The sequence below is a fragment of the Oncorhynchus masou genome, chromosome 15 (assembly GCF_036934945.1).
Source record: "Oncorhynchus masou masou isolate Uvic2021 chromosome 15, UVic_Omas_1.1, whole genome shotgun sequence".
In the NCBI taxonomy this organism is placed as follows: domain Eukaryota; kingdom Metazoa; phylum Chordata; class Actinopteri; order Salmoniformes; family Salmonidae; genus Oncorhynchus; species Oncorhynchus masou.
Window position 1 is genome coordinate 9084225 of NC_088226.1, and position 20356 is coordinate 9104580.

At 46.5% G+C, this 20356-nt stretch overlaps 1 protein-coding gene across 1 annotated transcript in view; it reads right to left on the minus strand.

Annotated features, from left to right (window-relative positions):
• Positions 1 to 1246: 1246 nt before the first annotated feature.
• Positions 1247 to 20356, minus strand: part of LOC135555522 (glutamate receptor ionotropic, NMDA 2B-like) — a 60294-nt gene continuing 41184 nt past the window's right edge. The window contains exons 8-14 of the mRNA XM_064988032.1: positions 15811 to 15964; positions 15427 to 15552; positions 14027 to 14256; positions 13623 to 13783; positions 12463 to 12650; positions 10137 to 10375; positions 1247 to 4205 (exon numbers count right to left, since the gene is read on the minus strand). Coding sequence (XP_064844104.1) covers positions 1878 to 4205; positions 10137 to 10375; positions 12463 to 12650; positions 13623 to 13783; positions 14027 to 14256; positions 15427 to 15552; positions 15811 to 15964 — 3426 coding nt within the window. The 3' untranslated portion in view covers positions 1247 to 1877. The remainder of the gene's footprint in view (positions 4206 to 10136; positions 10376 to 12462; positions 12651 to 13622; positions 13784 to 14026; positions 14257 to 15426; positions 15553 to 15810; positions 15965 to 20356) is intronic.

Here is a 20356-nt window from a genome sequence, read left to right on the forward strand (position 1 = left end):
TGAAGTAAACTGCATTCACAAATGCTTCTTCAACGTGTCTCATAAGCCTGTATGGACCTTCCTAACTTCCGAGAGTGAACGCAACGGGTTTTACGAGATAAGTGGTGTGTTAAAAAGTGAGCCTCGGAGGCTGCTGGCTGTTTTCTAAGAACCTGAATCCAAAAGGGTTGATCAAATGCTTGTTAGATGAGGCACAGCAGTCTGACAGTATGTGTGGTGTTCTTTAGTATGGATGTGTGACAGGTTTATGAAGCACTTCCAATGGTATTGTAATGTCTGTGTAATAACATCCACATCAAGTTAAGTGTTAGTTATTCAAACATGTTGTTGTCTTGAAACACAGTCTCTCAGTCTCACATCTGTAAATAATGACTTGGTTTCAGAGCAGCACGTTTCCCCTTCAAGACAAGGGGATATTGCACATATCTTAACACCTTGTTCACTACGTATCGTGCTGTTACACGACGCCCTGCTGAGCTCTCTGGGGTGCACATCTCTGGAGTCCTTTAAGGCTCGTCCTTCATTCAGTATCTTCAGCCATCTGCTTCATGACAAGACATGTCTTTCACAGTTGTGGACCTGTTCAGAAACAGGTTGTGACATCTCTTGAAACCTCAAACAAAGAAGAACCGTTCAGTACTGTGCAAATGATGCCTTCCAGATCTTTCCGTAACAATTTTAAAAACAGCAAATGAATGAATGAGCATGGACTGTATATCATTAAAACAAAAACAAGAGACCTAATGACTTTTCACTCAGTCCTTCAGGCTTGTTAGTTGAATTAGATAACAAGCTTCCTGCCACCATCGGGCAGACAAAGAAATAACAACAAATATTAAACCGTATTGAAATATCAAAGGAACATAAAACAAACTTAATGTCATAAGCACTTCATAATATCACTTTTGTTAATCACAATGTTAATAACATTATTGTTGTTTTACCCTGTTATTTCAGTAAGAATATCTTATTTTCATTTATGATTGAATTATCATACCAATAAAGAGTCAAAGGGAGGGAGCAGAAGGGAGCAGGGGGGTGTAAGGGAGCAGAACAACTCACTTAGAAAAAAGGTGCTATTTAGAACCTTAAAGGATTCTTTGGCTGTCCCCATAGCAGAACCCTTTGAAGTATCGTTTTTGGTTACAGGTACAACCCTTTAGGTTCCAGGTAGAACCCTTTTGGGTTCCATATAGAACCTGTTCTACAGAGGGTTCTACCTGGAACCATAAAGGATTCTACATGGAAACAAAAAGGGTTCTCCTATGGGGACAGCCGAATAACCCTTTTGGAATCCTTTTCTCTAAGATTGTAGAGGCAAAAAGAGGGAGAGTTAGTGCAGGGGGTAAACACGGCCATCGTCTTCCACTCATCTTCAGTCTTAGAGCTATCATCAACATGAGTCATGACAACATCTCCTTTCTCTAATAACACTTGACCAGATGGACACTTCCCTACTCACTCACATTCCCTTCTCATAATCACTCTGTAGGTGTGACTCTGTAAGCCATTTGGCTCAAACTTGTAATATCACATTCAGAGGTGTCAATTTTGTGTTCTTTTTGAGTGTATTGATGGCAACGGCCAAATAAATAATAGAGTTAACATAACCCTACCCACGTGTCACCTCTTGAATTCATTGTTTTGTAACAAAATAACAGGGCTTGAATGTCCCCATCTTTCCTTCTAACTCACCCTGCTCTTTTCTGTCGAACCTTTTCACCATTCTGTCGTTCATCTTCTCTTCCCTGACTGTTCTCCTTCCTTGTTAAAAGTATTGCGGTTGCAATGTGGACAGTGGTGCCTCGTCATCCCTGTCTTCCCAGCACTAATGCCATGCCTCCCTCCCTCCATGCCTCCCCACCCAGTCTCCTCTCTCACACGTCTGACTCTATGCTGGAGAGTTTCTCGTACACGTGCCCGTTGCTGCCATTGAACGGGCGCTGCATTGGCCCCAAACCCAGTGTGGAGCCGTGGAGGTTCCCTCCCAGACACAGCTCCATAGGGAACCTGGGGGCCACGGTGGACATGACCCCAGCAGTGGCAGTCGCTGGCAAGAAAGACGTCACACCCACCGAGCCCCGGAAGTCACTTCGGCTGTTTTTGGGGGGCATCTGCTGCTGTTGCTGTTGCTTTTTCATGTAGTATTGTTTGGCGCCATGCAAGAGACACTGGTCGTCACCAAAGGTTGGAATAAAGGGGTTTTGGTTGACTCTATCCGGGTAGAGAGATTTGGATAAGGAGTAGGTTCCTCCTCCACCGCCCTCCATCATGGCTCTTTCTCTGTCCCTCATGTCCCTTTCCCCCACTGAGCGGCGGTGCAGGCCCTCACCACCTCGGAACAAGCCGAATGGCGACCCTGCTTCTTTGGCCATCTCACCACCATAGAACAGGGGGTCTCTGTCTCGCTCCTTCTCCCTCTCTGAGCCTCCATGCCTCTCAAATATGTGGGCGAAGGGGCTAACACCCTCCATATAGCGCTCCTTCTCTTTTAAGCTAACACTTCTGGGGGGAGGCAACATCCCGCCCATTCCTACACCCCCCATGCCCCCACCTCCCCCTCCTAGATCCCCCATGACCCCCCTGACTCCGACTGCCTCCTCTTTCTGAAGGTCTACGAAGGTGTCGCAAGAGTGTTGCCGTCGGAGTGGCTTTCCAAAGCCAGCAGACTTCCTACGCTGGGCTTGAGATTGAGGCTGGGCGCCTCCACTTAACCCCACAGCCCCCATGCCTCCGCCTTTCCCACCCCCCATCTGTTCCAAGAGGTGGTTGTTGTCCTCACTGATGTCATACAGGTTGCCTGTCTTTTTGCAGCCCTCGCAGCGCATGCAGGTGGCAGAGCTGGGACGGCTGTTCCCTCCACCCCCCGAGGATCCACAACTAACCCCTCCACCATATCCGCCTCCCCTCTCCCCCGCCCCGCTGCCATGCATCGACATCTGCTTGCCCCCTCCTCCGCTGGCACGGCAGTTACGACACTCCCAGTCTCCTCCTGCCAACCCCGCCCCTGATGTGCCTCCCCCACTCTTAGACTCTGATTTCTTGGGTTTATTTTGTTTCAGGAAGTCGTCCACTGACACCAAACTGGTGCAGTTCCCCCCGCCCCCTCCACCCCCCCCTCCAGGACCGTCTGTCAGATCAACATGTTCCCATTGGGGGACACCATCTTTGGGGCGGAACTGGTCCAAATAGAAATCCCTCACACTCTCTTTGTCACGGAACAGGTAGGATGTGCTCCCTGCATTGCCCCCTCCTCCTCTCTTGCGTTCGGAGGCCAGTAGGGGCGGGGAGGAGGAGCGGTGGCCGTGGTAGTGGTGGTAGCCTGTGTGGTAGGGCTTTCTCCGGTAGCCCAGCTCAATCTCATCCAGCTCTCGTCTCGACTTGGCCGAGGCGGGCCTCTTTTTCAGGCTGTCGCGATACTGCTTACGCTTTTTAGCGTTGCCCTCTAGGTTCCCGTAGGTGACCGTGTGAGTGGAGATGTCTGAAACGTCTGAACGAATGTTTCCGTCATCCTCTCTGCCCCCTCCCCCACAGTACCTGTCGTGCCCGGGGATGTAACCTGAGCTAGAGGCCCCTCCCTTGAAGGAGAACTTTCCGTACAGGTCTGAAAGTCCCGATTTGAAGCCCGGCCCGGAGGGTGGGTTCTGACCGGCAATCAGGTCAAACTTACTCATGTTCCTGTGCGTCAGGGCAGAGCGTGGCTGGGTGGTGAAGATAGGTGCCACTCCTCCCCCTAAACTGTCACAGTCAAACATGCCCCCTTCCAGAGAGCTGTTGCTGCCCAGGCTGTGGGGTCTGTTAAGTGGCGGGCCGCTGAGCCCCAGGGCAGAGCCTCCGTGGTGGTGCAGGTAGTGGTCCTGGTACAGGTTGCTGTCCTTCAGATGGAGGTTCCCGAACGTCCTCTCCACCTCGTTGATGTAGTCACTGAACATGTTATCCTCCGGCATGTACGGGGGCTTGCAGTCCGAGTGACCTGCCAGGCTGCGGCGGTGCTCAGAGATGTCGTAGACGGATGACTCACGGCGGATAAAGTCCAGGGCACTGTGAGGTGAGCCGTTAACCCCGGACAGGGAGGCCATGTTCTTAGCGGTTCGGAGCAGACGCAGGATGTTGGATTGGGTGTTGTTCATGGTGACCGATGGAGAGTCGAGAGCTGAGCTGCTCTTCTCCTCGATCTGAACCCCGTGGATGCAGCTGTAGATGCCCTGTGAGTGAAGAGGGTCATAAAGCAGCTTTAGAGAGGGTAAGGAAGAGTGAGAGGCAGAATAAAGGAGAACTAAAAATAGGGCTTCTAAGAGTAGACTGGGGAGAATGAGAGAGAGACAGAGACTGTTAAATAACATAGACATGTACATAGCCTACGCAACTGTTGAACATTAGACCGTGGATCATGCACTACACAGAATATCTACACTACTGGTCAAAAGTTTTAGAACACCTACTTATTCAAGCGTTTTTCTTAATTTCTTACTATTTTCTATATTGTAGAAAAATAGTGAAGACATCAAAACTATGAAATAACACATAAGGAATCATGTAGTAACCAAGAAAGTGTTAAACATCTAAATATATTCTATTTTGAGGTTCTTCAAATAGCCACCCTTTGCCTTGATGCCAGCTTAGCACACTATTGGCATTCTCATTATTTTCTAACAGTCTTGAAGGAGTTCCCACATATGCTGAGCACTTGTTGGTTGCTTTTCCTTCACTCCGCGGTCCAACTCATCCCAAACCATCTCAATTTGCTTGATTTCGGGTGATTGAGGAGGCCAGGTCATCTGATGCAGCACTCCATCACTCTTCTTCTTGGTCAAATAGCCCTTACACAGCCTGGTGGTGTGTTGGGCCATTGTCCTGTTGAAAAACCAATGATAGTCCCACTAAGCCCAAACCAGAGGGGATGGCGTATCGCTGCAGAATGCTGTGGTAGCCATGCTGGTTAAGTGTGCCTTGAATTCTAAATAAATCACAGACAGTGTCACCAGCAAAGCACCCCCACACCTCCTCCTCCATGCTTTACTGTGGGAAATACACCCACAATGCGTCTCACAAAGACACGGCGGTTGGAACCAAAAATCGCTAATTTGTAATCCAGACCAAAGGACAAATTTCCACCAGTCTAATGTCCATTTCTCGTGTTTCTTGGCCCAAGCAAGTCTCTTCTTCTTATTGGTGTCCTTTAGTAGTGGTTTCTTTGCAGCAATTCAACCATGAAGGGATGATTCACACAGTATCCTCTGAACAGTTGATGTTGAGATGTGTCTGTTACTTCAACTCTGTGAAGCATTTATTTGGGCTGGAATTTCTGAGGCTGGTAACGCTAATGAACTTATCCTCTGCACCAGAGGTAACTCTAGGTCTTCCAATCCTGTGGCGGTCCTCATGAGAGCCAGTTTCCTCAAAATGGTTGATGGTTTTTGCGACTGCACTTGAAGAAACTTTAAAAGTTCTTGAAATGTTTTACATTGACTAACCTTCATGTCTGAAAGTTTTGATGGACTGTCATTTCTCTTTGCTTATTTGACCTGTTCTTGCCATAATATGGACTTGGTATTTTACCAAATAGGGCTATCTTCTGTATACCACCCCTACCTTGTCACAACACAACTGATTGGCTCAAACACATTAGGAAGGAAAGAAATTCCACAAATTAACTTTTAAGAAGGCACACCCGATAATTGAAATGACTTCCATGTGACTACCTCATGAAGATGGTTGAGAGAATGCCAAGCGTGTGCAAAGCTATCGTCAAGGCAAAGAGTGGCTATCTGAAGAATCTCAAATCTAAAATATATTTTGATTTGTTTAACACTGTTTGGGTTACTACATTTCATAGTTTTGATATCTTCACTATTATTCTACAATGCAGAAAATAGTTTTACAAATAAAGAAAAACCCTTGAATGAGTAGGTGTTCTAAAACTTTGGACCAGTAGTGTAAACAGAGTTCAGTAAAGAAGTGTCCACTTCTAGTAACTCTGGATTTGACTCCTTGTTTATTGTTTTTCCATTAAGTGGTAAAATACAGATTCACACATGGACTGAATGTAATATATCTAACGTATTTCTACTGTATGTGGGTATATGAGACAGGAGAGCGAGAGAAAGTAGGAGAGAGGAGAGGATGGGGAGATGATTGATAATGACAGAGATGCAGTAAAGCCCTGTGGGTCTCAGCGGTCAATACCTTCAATCAATGTGATTAGAATTCAGCTGTACAATACCCCGTGGCAGTTAATAAATACCCTCGGCATCGACTGTAGACCGCCATGCAATAACATAAAACTCCAGAGAGAGGATGAGGCCATGAAACACTGACATAATGATGACAGAAAGACAAACCGTGCTATTTGCATCCTGTGATGTATAATATGATATTCAAATACAAATGGATGGAAAGTGGGGTGAACGAGGTGGGACAGATGGATGAGTGGGATCAAATCAATCTCACCCAATGATTTTTTTGTTATTTTGTCTGGAAAAGGACAGCAGAGGTAATAGGACCCTTTGGCTGCCATTAAAGGTCAAAGGTGTACTGGTAAATGGCAATAATTCCTTAACAGGGTCATTTTCATGGCATCTGCCCTCTCGCTCAGCCTTGATGCCATGACAACCATGATGCCAACTTTGTTCCTTGTCAACTCTTTCATCAGGTTTGACATCTCCCCTTTTTAACTGTTAGTCATTGGTTGTCTCTGTGGTACTATATCTCTCTTACTCCTCCTTCTGCCGCTTTGCTTCCTCAATGTGTCCTCCATTGCTCCGTTTTGATGTGGCCATGAGCCTGCCATACCACTATTCTCCCCAGGGGTGTGTAATAAAACAAATGAACAAGAAAAAATATAAAATAATGTATTTTTTGTCTCTCTGTTTTCATAATTCTCCTTCAATTCGCAAGAGGCTGAATGTATCTCACTGGAGAGAAGGCATCCGAGAGCGAAACAGCGCCCCTCTGTCTCTGTCTGTGTAGGTCATCTATCTGATGCTGTCTGGACAGAAAGAGTATGACATTGTTGCCGCCCTTTGCATTGAATGCAAGGGATGCCAGCAAGCATTTTTCATCCCTTGATAAAAAAACATGTAAAATAAAAGCCATTCAGTGTAAACTGAGTGAGCTCAACTGTAAATAGTCCTGGGGCACCAAAACAAAGTGTCAAGGGAAGCCAATTTGGATTTGGCTTCACTCCAATCACATCGCATCAAGAGAAATACGTCAATGACAGAAATAACTTGAATTGTTGCATCTCATTGTGTGGTTGTCCTCCGGTGTCTAGCAAGCTAAAATGGTCCCTTTCCTAAACTAACCATGGATGGAGATACGGATTTGGACTTGTTGGTGTTACTTAATCTCCGTACTTGCCAATGGATATACAGTGATTCTGATCCAACCATAAATTCATACATTGTGCCCCGGGACTGAGAGGATGGAAGTTCAATATGTAGCTAGATGTAGTAGGCTAATGTTAACTAGCTAACGTTGCCCATGAAAGGAAGTTGGGCTAGCGAGCAAGCACTTTAGCCAGGTAGTGTAGGACAACAAAAACTAAAAGTGTGTACTGTAAGTCATAGACGGTTTCGTCAACATGAAAGAGAGGAGGATGACATTGGCATTTCACTACACATACAAATCTGAACCATGGACAGCCACATCATATTTAGCTTACTTTGATTGGAGTAAATAGTTTTTGGTATCTATTAGTTGTCCCTGTATTAGACTAAGCAGAGGTGATTTGATGATGTTGAAATGTTGAAGTTGAAATGGTGTCGGAATAGTGGAGGCAGCTCCTGTTTTCTTTGTGACTTGCGGTAACTCTACATGGTTCTAAATCAACCGTTGTTTAGTAGTCCATGCTGTAGGTCATGTAACTGTTTGTTACATTCAATATGCTCTGTGGACTTCACCGGACAGATCTTGCTCTCCGGTTTGTGATGATACAAAGGTGCGGTTGAAATTATTCTGCCACTGTGTTTTATTATTGTCTCTGCCTTAGGCCTATATATCACAGTGGCAAGGCATATGAACTAACAGGTTATAGAGCAAACATTGCAATTATCACAACACATAGGTTGTAATATAGCTTTTTTTCTGTCTTGGCTTCCCCAGTGATTTTACCCACACACCGCTACTGACTCTCCCATATTCTCTGTGACATGCTGTCCTTGTGTTTACTCAACCCTCAACCCTTGGCAATGTTCGATGACATCATGTGTGCTCCGTTTGAGTTGTTAGCAGAGCTGAATCAACAAAACAACAGAATGCCTTCGCATCATCAATGGTGCTTCATACTCAACTGAGATACTCCACATGCCCACATAAAGTAAACATTCCCAGACTGTCTCTGGGAGTATTTGGGCAGGGACGTGTGAATGGTAATAGCTCTGGCCTGAGCCTTAGAAATGTAAAGTCATGGAGGCACCTACAAACTATAACTTATTACAGAGTGTACATGTGGTTTCAAATTCAACGATTCACTAGCTGCCCTGTCCTTGAGTAGCCTATATGTGGCTTTATGCAAATAATACTACCATGTGACCATTTGAAGATGCAGCGATTAGGTTTAATATATTTACAGTACTTATCTGAACTCTTAGGTAAAGTCATTAGATGGTTTCTTAAATCAGTGTGATGAATTAGTTACAGTGTTGCAGGTGTAAGAGGAATACCTTGGCTAACAAAGCCCTGCTTACTGTTTTTCACCAGCGCAGAGGAGGGAAACTGTAACCAACAAGGGCTTGGACACTAGACTCAGATCAGCTGTGACAGATTTCTCATTCTTACAGTGCTGATCTTAAATGTTAATTGCGGTAATAATAGTACAGTTTATTGGAGTATGCTGTGAAATTAAGAAACAGAATCAATCCAGTGGCACAGGGAAAGGGGCGTCAATGGAAAATATCAAACTAAATGACAATGAACCAATGTGAAGCCTTACCCCAGGATTGTGAAAACATAATAAACCATCCTTTCCCTCATTGTTGTTTAATTATCCCTTGAAAATCTATTGTGTGGCCATGAATTCTAATAAATAAACATATTGTAGATTGTTTCCTCTGAATATTTTGGAGGTGCAATATAGAACCTAAAAGTGTCCTTTGGCTGTTCCCATAGGAGAACCCTTTGAAAAAAACGTTTTGGTTCCAAGTAGAACCTTTTTGAGTTCCATAGAACCCAAAAGAGTTCTACCTGGAGCAAAAAAGGGTTCTGGCTGGAACTAAAACGGGTTCTACCCTATGGGCACAGCCAAAGAAGCCTTCTGGAACAGATTTTGATAAAACTGTATTCAAGGGTCACATCCAGATATTTACCATCACAACAATTAGGAAATAATATCATGAATACATGTCATAATGGAACCTCACACAAATGCAAACAGTCATTTTCCTCATTCTCACTTACTGACCAATCTGTCTTTGGAATGAGAAGCCAACTGTCACGGATACACACCCAAACAACACACTGACAAACACACACTAAAATTGAAACTATAACACTAGACACAAAATAATCCACTGTTTTTCCTCTGCCTTGGTATTCAAATGAAAAGAGCAATGGATTGTGTGGCACTGTGGTAAATGAGCCACGTGGTTAACCCCAAGCGTTTCACCTTGGTGAGTTACACTGGAGCCATGTCAAAACAGTTGGACTGCAAATCAAATACCTCGGGGTGACTTTGCTCCCAGGAGAACCAGTAATCTACCCTCATTTCTCTGGCTGAGTGAACAATTGATTTTGGCTCAATATTTTGTAAATATTTACCCTGGATGTGAAACGGGCATTAGCATCAAAACAAAAGAAGAAAGCTGTCTGTGTTCAAACTAAACTCAGAGTTTGGCATTGGTTGGCCACTGGGGACATAAACTACATACTGATTTCTGCTATCAGGGCCGATAAGCCTTCTACTTGACCAGGTTTCCTTATGGACTACCTTTTCCAAGAATAAAGCACTCTCATTTACTGGGTATTAGAGACAGTAAAGTTGATGATGTGAGGTTGATGATGAAGGTCATAACTCTAAAAAGATGCCAAAGGGTGCAGATGCAGATCACAGGACCACAGGAAGAAAACCTAAGTGAAGAACAGCCATGTATGAGTGTGTGCAGACAGTTACTATGGGTGTCTGAAGTGGATTGGCTCACCCTGCTGATGGAGAAGACGAAGCCTGGCTTGCCCGTGCAGTAGCCCATGAAGCAGAAGCGCAGTTGCCAGTAGAAGGCATGCTCGGCGATGAAGGTGATGAGCGACAGAGCCATGGCCGCCCCCAGCATGTAGAAGACGCCGGCCATGTTGTCCACGTCCAGCTGGCTGCTCATCACCTCGTTCTTCTCATGGTGGCAGATCCCCGTAAGCCACATGGCCTCTAGCTCCTCCATGTCACCTGGAGAGAGGGACAGGATGGAGGGAGGAGTCAAGGAAGAGTGGGGACGGGAAGAGGAGGGGGATTGGGAACAGGCGGAAGGAGGGAGGAGTGGGGACCGGGTATGGAGAAGGAGGGAGGAGTGGAGGGAGAGAAAGGAGGGAGTAGGAGAAGGGTGTGGAGAAGGGAGGACATGTTGTAGCAAGAGGATAAATATTGGAACGGGAGATTGATGCAAAGTGAGCAGAGAAAAGGTATAGGGATGAGGGTTAGGGAAAGACAATTGAAAATATAGGTCTGAAAATGATACCTAAAACTGTAGAGGACAAACACATAAAGGCTAATGCATGCAAGCCTTTGGTGGCAATTTAAGGAATACAGTTTTACAATACATCTCAGTTATATTATTCATGACAGCACACTTCAGATTCAGCAAATAGACCCATGTGTGCGCATGAGTATATGGAAATATCCACATGTCCAGCCATGTCCCAGAGTCTCTATCTGTCTCTTTGTGGGTCACCTTGTGTAACATCGGCAGCAGTTAGTTCTGGCGGCCCATCAGTGGCAGGACTGACGTTACTTAACTAAGCATACATTCAGATGGCTGGGCAAGTCAGCAGAGCTCTCGCATGGAACCACTGGCCCCTGAGCATCAACACACACGCACACGCACACGCACACACACACACACACACACACGCACACTCGCACACGCACACGCACACACACACACACACACACGCACACACACACACGCACACACGCACACACGCACACGCACACACACACACACACACACAAACATGCGCGCGCGCACACAGACACACAAACACACGCGCGCGCGCACACACACACACACACACACGCGCGCACACGCACGCACACACACACACACACACACACACACACACACACACACACACACACACACACACACACACACACACACACACACACAGAGGTGATCGAACTCAGGGTCCACTGCCTGCTGTGCCTGCATGGATCCTGGACGACAAGGGCGACTGGTGTGAGAGATGGGGCTCAGTGGCGTCTGTGAGACCAGAGCTCCCTGGGGCCCTAAGCATCCTCCTATGCTCTAAGTGTCTGCGAGCCTCATCATCAAACCTGCCAGGCCCCCATCTGCACCCGTCATAGATCCCTGGTCTCTCAGCGCATGAGGATCACTTTCTCAATCTAGGTCACACTGAAAGGAGCGCATGTTGGAGCGTGTCAATGTGACATTGAGGGCCCCTTGCTAAGTTTTGGCTGGTTGTACACAGGGAACGGCACCCAATGATGACCTATATTCACACCTTCACACATGAGAAAATCTACAAGAAACTGTATATTATACACACACACAATAACATATTGTCACCGATCCCTAAATACAGAAAACACACTCCTTGTCCAAAGCTTATAACCTGTACATTCAGTAGACAGACCTGTACATTCAGTAGACAGACACAGAGACTTACACACACAGTCTTCGTAGGGCTGACCCACATTCACACACACCCCTTGTCCACAGAGAAACAGAGACCTACACACACACAGTCTTCGTAGGGCTGACCCACATTCATACACACCCCTTGTCCACAGAGAAACAGAGACCTACACACACACAGTCTTCGTAGGGCTGACCCACATTCACACACACCCCCTGTCCACAGAGTGTAGAATACACCAGCAGCTTTACTGGCACCTCTAACTAGGACACTATAGTGGGGCCTGGAGGGGCCTTGGTCCAGGATCCTCAAGACAGGCTGGAACACACCCAGATAAAGTGGCTCCAGCACAAACAAGCTGCAGAGAGAAAAACGACTTCTATATGGCTTCGAATACAGCTCTGACTGGTGCTCAACCAAGGTGGGACACAACCTTACTATACACCATATAACATACATAGACAATACCTGTAGGATTGTGTGTTCTATATCTTAGCCAGATGGCAAGTATTCCAAAAGTATACAATTCCATGGGGAAATATGACAACAGCAAATCTTGAAAGAACACCGTTAAAACCCGCAGTAAAATGGCACGACTCCCAAGCTGAAGTACATGAAGTCAAACTGTATGTAATTCTAACTGAGCGCCGATCTCACCGTCTCCAAAGAGCTGAAGGATGGCCAGGTCGACGTGTCTCTTCCAGCCAGACTCCTTCTGGATGGCGATGCCGTAGCCCGTGGAGGCAAACACCTTCCCACTGCCGATGGTCACCAGCTTACAGCCCTCGTCCCTCCCGGCCATGTAGTTCAGCACTGCTGCGTCGTAGATGAAGGCGTCCAGTTTACTAATGACAGAATTTACAGTAATCACTTCTGGCCCAGCTTTACACTGGAACTACTCATCCCAATTAACCTGCTAAGTAGCCCTAATGTTGTGATAAGGATAATAGACTTCTGCCTGCTTTGCCAAGGGCTACAGTTGTCACATACTGTATAATGGTAGACACTGTTGTGCTGGGAAATGAATAAAACCAGAGCTTTAAATGAGGAACAAGGAGAATAATTCAACTAAGATATAAAAAAAATAGATAAAAGGCCTCCCGGTGGCGCTGTGCCACCGGAGACTCTGGGTTCGATCCCAGGCTCTTTCGCAGCCGGCCGCAACCGGGAGGTCCATGGGGCGACGCACAATTGGCCTAGCGTTGTCTGGGTTAGGGAGCGTAGGGATACCCTCGTCTCATCGCGCACTAGCGACTCCTGTGGCGGGCCGGGCTCAGTGCACGCTGACCAGGTCGCTAGGTGTACGGTGTTTCCTCCGACACATTGGTGCGGCTGGCTTCCGGGTTGGATGCGCGCTGTGTTAAGATGCAGTGCAGCTTGGTTGGGTTGTGTATCGGAGGACGCATGGCTTGCGACCTTCGCCTCTCCCGAGTCCATACGGGAGTTGTAGCGATGAGACAAGACAGTAACTACTAACAATTGGACACCACGAAATTGGGGAGAAAAAGGGGGTAAAAAAAATAATAATAATAGATAAAATAAAATAGAATACATGTTCCCCTATTACCCCAGTCTAAGGCCCTATATTTAGGCCCCATTCCCCCAGTCTAAGGCCTTATTTTAAGGCCCCATTCCCCTAGTCTAAGGCCCCATTCTAAGGCCCCATTCCCCCAGTCTAAGGCCCCATTCCCCCATTCCCCCAGTCTAAGGCCCCGTTCTCCCATTCCCCCAGTCTGAGGCCCCATTCCCACTCCTCACCCAGTCTAAGGCCCTGTTCTCCTCCTTACCCAGTTAAAGACCCCATTCCCCCTGCTCACCCAGTCTTCAGACCATAGAGGGCCTCATCCACATTCTTTTGGTGGAACTTGATCATGTAGCCATGCATCTCCTTGTAGTTGTTCTTGATGTTCCTTTCCGTGCTGCCGTTAGGGACCGTCCCAAACCGGAACGGAGGGGAGAAGTCATTGGGTCTCTGGAACTGAGGGGAGGAGATAGGAAGAGAGAGAGAGAGAGAGACGGAGCGAGAGAGATGAGATAAGAGGTGTAGAAATAATGATGGCGTGCGGAAAGTGGTGGCAAGCAGAGGACAGAATGAGAGATAGAAATCAAGGGAATCAAGGAAAGATGGACAGTGAGATGGAATGGAGGTGAGATAAGGAGAGTGGAGAGCTAGTAAGAAAGAGCGAGTAAAGGACTAATGAAGTTTAATGACAGTCCTTACCTTCTTGTCGCTGAGTCCAGACACCTGGTCCACATACTCCTCCTGGATCATGAAGGCTGCCAGGTTGGCAGTGTAGGAGGCCAGGAAGATGACAGCGAAGAAGGCCCACACCGATACCATGATCTTACTGGTCCAACCCTTGGGGTTCTGCACTGGGACAGAGTTGTTGAAGACCAGACCCCACAGCAGCCAGATGGCCTTGCCGATGGTGAAGGAGGGCCCTCCAGGCTCTGATGGAGAGACAGGTAGTGATCACAATGAGCAGTGGTCTCAGGGAGGCGTCTCAGTGTTGTAGTTATGTTGTGGCTAGCTGTAGGATCATGAAGCACAATGTGGCTAGGGAAGCTGGAGGAACACGACTGATTGGACCACGGTGCTGTGTCATTCTGATAAACACCCGTGTTGCAGTGCAGATGAGGCGTTAGTCCACTACTAAGTATGCCTATTGTTGTTGAATATATGTGTGCTGTGGTTCTGTCACTAAGATTGAATCCATCATGATAATATTTTTTGGCACATCAGTTGTATTTACTGTTCTGTAAGTATCCACCATGAGTATCACTAGTTGCAATCCAACATTTGATCCAATTCACACAAACACTGAATTCCCAAGACTAGTGTATGACCAGCTAACAATAGCACTCCTACAATGCTTTAGGAAAGAGGGTCTTATTCTCCAGAACATGAAGGATGAGAGAGATTAAAAAAAGATATGGTCTCTAAATATAGTCCCGTCATGAATAGGATGAAGATAGGACATTGATTATTTCTTTTAAGCTGGGAGATGTAATAAAAATGGGCCCATCCCTGTCAGGCCTGACATGTGATTCCTGAGAATATGGAAATGCGTGTAAAACACAGGGCCCACATTAAAATACATGAAGATCCAGGGGAGGCGTGTTGAAGTCAATGAGAAGAGACTTCACCTGCACTAGGCTCTGAGAGGTGCAGGAGGACAGGAGGAGGGGCTGGGGAGGAGGAAGGGCTGGGGAGGAGGAGGGGCTGGGGAGGAGGAGGAGCTGGGGGCGGGCTAGGGAGGGGCTGGTGAGGAGGAGGGACTGGGGAGGAGGAGGGGCTGGGGAGGAGGAGGGGCTGGGGAGGGGCTGTGTGTGTGTGTGTGTGTGTGTGTGTGTGTGTGTGTGTGTGTGTGTGTGTGTGTGTGTGTGTGTGTGTGTGTGTGTGTGTGTGTGTGTGTGTGTGTGTGTGTGTGTGTGTGTGAGTGTGTGTGTGAGTGTGTGTGTGTGTGAGAGAGAGAGAGAGAGAGAGAGAGAGAGAGAGAGAGAGAGAGAGCGAGTGAGAGATGAGGAAGAGAAAGAGAAAAATATGTATGTGTGTGTGTATGCTCGTGTGTGCGTTTGTGAGAGAGATGTTCATTCCGGTGTAGAGCCAGACCCTCTCACCTCTACCATCAGCCAGACAGCGGTTGTAGCCCACAGGGCTGAGGTACTCAAACACAAACACAGCAATCGCCGACACCAGCAGCAGCATCACGAACATCATCACCCACACATCAGCACTGAAGGGCTCTGAGAGAGAGGCAGAGAGAGAGAGAGGCCAACGGAGGGAGGGTGAGAGAGAGAAAAATATGCAAATGAAGAGTACACAGAGAAACAAAAAGTGAGTGAGATAGAGGCGAGGAAGAGGAAGTCAGAGAGAGAGAGTGGGAGTAGGAAAGAAAAGATTGGAGGGGAATGAGACAGACAAAAAGAGAGAGAGTTAAGCACATTATAATTCAGTCACTGGACGGAACATTTGGGTGATACTGTAAAGTTGGTCACACTCACCGAGGAAGGCAGAGGGCGAGACGGTGCCGTTGCTACGGGATACCATGACGCTGATCCCCGTCTCAATGAAGGGCACCGAGAAGTCAATTACCTCTGACCTCTCCTTGTTGATGGTGAGGGAGCCCACCGCCATGTGGGCCTTTTTTGTCTCCACCTGAGAGAGAGAGTTAGAGAGAGACGGTAGGGAGAGAGGGAGTGAGAGAGAAAGAGAAAGGTCAATGAGAGACAGTTCCTACACATCAAGAACAGTCAAAGTGGAGACTTGTGATCTCCAGTGCGGGAGGGGAAGGTGAGAGAAACAGAACGACAGAGGTGAGGCAGAACAGACAGAACGAGGGACGGAGAGAGAGAACGAGAGAGGGGAGAGAGAGACAGACAGGACGAGGGAGGGAGACAGACAGAATGAAGGAGGGAGAGAGAGAACGAGGGAGGGGAGGGAGAGACAGACAGAACGAGGGAGGGAGACAGACAGAATGAAGGAGGGAGAGAGAGAATGAGGGAGGGGAGGGAGAGACAGACAGAACGAGGGAGGGAGACAGACAGAATGAAGGAGGGAGAGAGAGAACGAGGGAGGGAGAGAGACAGAACGAGGGAGGGAGAGAGAGAATGAGGGTGGGAGAGATAGAACGAGGGTGGGAGGGAGAAACAGACATGAACGAGGTAGGGAGAGAGAGAACGAGAGGGGAGGGGGAGACAGACAGAGGGAGGGAGGGAGAACTGGGTTACCACAGTGGGTCACAGCAGCTTGAAATAGCCACCCCATTGCCTCCTCCTCCCTCTCCTCCCTGCTTTCCATCCCTCCCTTCGTACCCCTCCATCTCTCCAGGTATATTTAGCCCTAAATACCTGGGCCCTACAGCACCGGGGTAAAGTGGGACAGAACTGACTGAGTTAATAAGGTGTGAATGTGAATGACAGAGGGAGGGGAAGAGAGGGGGGGTGAGACGTTTTCCTCTACCTGTGGTCTGTAGGTTTGCATGCCAAGGATTTGTTTGTGTTAGTGTGTGTGTCCCCAGGGGGAGCAAGTCTGTCCAGCAGTGTACCCACTTCCTCTCTCTTTCCGTATTCTCCCTCCCACGGCTTGTACTCTCTCCGTTATGAAAGTGACCTGTGTGGGTGGTACTGGGAATGAGCGAGCGAGCGAGAATTCTTGCGTGTGTGTTCTGTGTTCACGTCTGTCGATGTTTGAAGCCAAGCTCATGTAATCAAGAGTTTTGCCTCAAATATTTGGGATTATGAAGGTTAGTGACTGCCTTCACTCCATCAATGAAGACACCAGTGAGCAAAATGAAGTCAGCACAAAATGGAGCGGAGGGACCAACTTCAACCCTGCAGTGACTTCTTTCTCTCTTTTATGCACAGCTCTGGTACATTGTATAAGTCAAGAGGCATCTATGTGATCCATGCGGTCGTCGTGTGTAGATCTGGGGTCATTAAGAGTGTGAGATACGTCCTCTGAGCGGCGCTGGGACGGACGCTTTATTCCATTAACATTCCTCTTCTTAGTGGAATAGAGACGGTACACCAGCATCCTTTTAGTCCACATGAAACACACCCCTTTATAACAGGTGACCATTCTGGGCTTGGAGGCCCAGTATCCATATTGAATCTAAGTGGCTTTGAATAAGAGAGTCTGCTAAATGGCTGAAATGTATAATGTCAATGTGGATTATACTGTAGTAGGACAATGGAGATGTAGTCCTGTCTATGACAATGGAGATGTAGTCCTGTCTATGACAATGGAGATGTAGTCCTGTCTATGACAATGGAGATGTAGTCCTGTCTATGACAATGGAGATGTAGTCCTGTCTATGACAATGGAGATGTAGTCCTGTCTATGACAGGATATGTAGTGTCTATGATGGAGATGTAGTCCTGTCTATGACAATGGAGATGTAGTCCTGTCTATGACAATGGAGATGTAGTCCTGTCTATGACAGTGGATATGTAGTCCTGTCTATGACAATGGATATGTAGTCCTGTCTATGACAGTGGAGATGTAGTCCTGTCTATGACAATGGATATGTAGTCCTGTCTATGACAATGGATATGTAGTCCTGTCTATGACAATGGATATGTAGTCCTGACTATGACAGTGGATATGTAGTCCTGTCTATGACAATGGATATGTAGTCCTGTCTATGACAGTGGATATGTAGTCCTGTCTATGACAGTGGATATGTAGTCCTGTCTATGACAATGGATATGTAGTCCTGTCTATGACAATGGAGATGTAGTCCTGTCTATGACAATGGATATGTAGTCCTGTCTATGACAATGGATATGTAGTCCTGTCTATGACAATGGAGATGTAGTCCTGTCTATGACAATGGATATGTAGTCCTGTCTATGACAATGGATATGTAGTCCTGTCTATGACAATGGATATGTAGTCCTGTCTATGACAGTGGATATGTAGTCCTGTCTATGACAATGGATATGTAGTCCTGTCTATGACAGTGGATATGTAGTCCTGTCTATGACAATGGATATGTAGTCCTGTCTATGACAATGGATATGTAGTCCTGTCTATGACAGTGGATATGTAGTCCTGTCTATGACAATGGATATGTAGTCCTGTCTATGACAATGGATATGTAGTCCTGTCTATGACAGTGGATATGTAGTCCTGTCTATGACAGTGGATATGTAGTCCTGTCTATGACAATGGAGATGTAGTCCTGTCTATGACAGTGGATATGTAGTCCTGTCTATGACAATGGATATGTATGTCCTGTCTATGACAGTGGATATGTAGTCCTGTCTATGACAATGGATATGTAGTCCTGTCTATGACAATGGATATGTAGTCCTGTCTATGACAATGGATATGTAGTCCTGACTATGACAGTGGATATGTAGTCCTGTCTATGACAATGGATATGTAGTCCTGTCTATGACAGTGGATATGTAGTCCTGTCTATGACAGTGGATATGTAGTCCTGTCTATGACAATGGATATGTAGTCCTGTCTATGACAATGGATATGTAGTCCTGTCTATGACAGTGGATATGTAGTCCTGTCTATGACAATGGATATGTAGTCCTGTCTATGACAGTGGATATGTAGTCCTGTCTATGACAGTGGATATGTAGTCCTGTCTATGACAATGGATATGTAGTCCTGTCTATGACAGTGGATATGTAGTCCTGTCTATGACAGTGGATATGTAGTCCTGTCTATGACAATGGATATGTAATCCTGTCTATGACAGTGGATATGTAGTCCTGTCTATGACAGTGGATATGTAGTCCTGTCTATGACAATGGATATGTAGTCCTGCTATGACAATGGAGATGTAGTCCTGTCTATGACAATGGATATGTAGTCCTGTCTATGACAGTGGATATGTAGTCCTGTCTATGACAATGGATATGTAGTCCTGTCTATGACAGTGGATATGTAGTCCTGTCTATGACAGTGGATATGTAGTCCTGACTATGACAGTGGATATGTAATCCTGTCTATGACAATGGATATGTAGTCCTGACTATGACAGTGAATATGTAGTCCTGTCTATGACAATGGATATGTAGTCCTGTCTATGATAGTGGATATGTAGTCCTGTCTATGACAGTGGATATGTAGTCCTGTCTATGACAATGGATATGTAGTCCTGACTATGACAGTGGATATGTAGTCCTGTCTATGACAGTGGATATGTAGTCCTGTCTATGACAGTGGATATGTAGTCCTGTCTATGACAGTGGATATGTAGTCCTGTCTATGACAGTGGATATGTAGTCCTGACTATGACAGTGGATATGTAGTCCTGTCTATGACAGTGGATATGTAGTCCTGTCTATGACAGTGGATATGTAGTCCTGTCTATGACAGTGGATATGTAGTCCTGTCTATGACAGTGGATATGTAGTCCTGTCTATGACAGTGGATATGTAGCCCTGTCTATGACAGTGGATTTGTAGTCCTGTCTATGACAGTGGAAGGTTATTCCAACCAGAACATCCTCTACTACAGTAAACTCCCACTACGAATTTTTACCCACAGCCTTTGGGCTGTTACCAAGGTGAGGGGCAACATTAGAACTTTCCTGAAGTTAGAACAAAGTGGTAAACTAAACTCTGCTGCTCTCTGCCTCCGTGCAGCTGCTGCTACTGCTGTACATTAGAACTGACAACAACCTTACCTTGGGACCAATGTCGTTTACGCAACATCCGTATAACACAAACTGGACTTCCATGGTAGACTGCTCTTTACCCTTGAGTGAGGTACTTAACCTGACTGACATTAGCTGATGCCCAAATGAACAAACTGGTGACATGGAAGTAGAAGAGGAACGTCTGTCTGTAAGTCACTCAGAATGAGTTTTCCTTCCAGGTCGCTCCAAGTTAATAACAGAGGGCATGGTTCCGGTTGGGACAGCCACTGACACAGATACAGACAGACACAGACACTGGCAGACAAACAGAGACAGACAAACATAAGATACAGTAGACAGATTGATACCTGCAGACTGCTAAACAGACAGACTGACACAGGTAGCTAACCCCCATGACACCATCATACACAGACAGACTAGCTGCC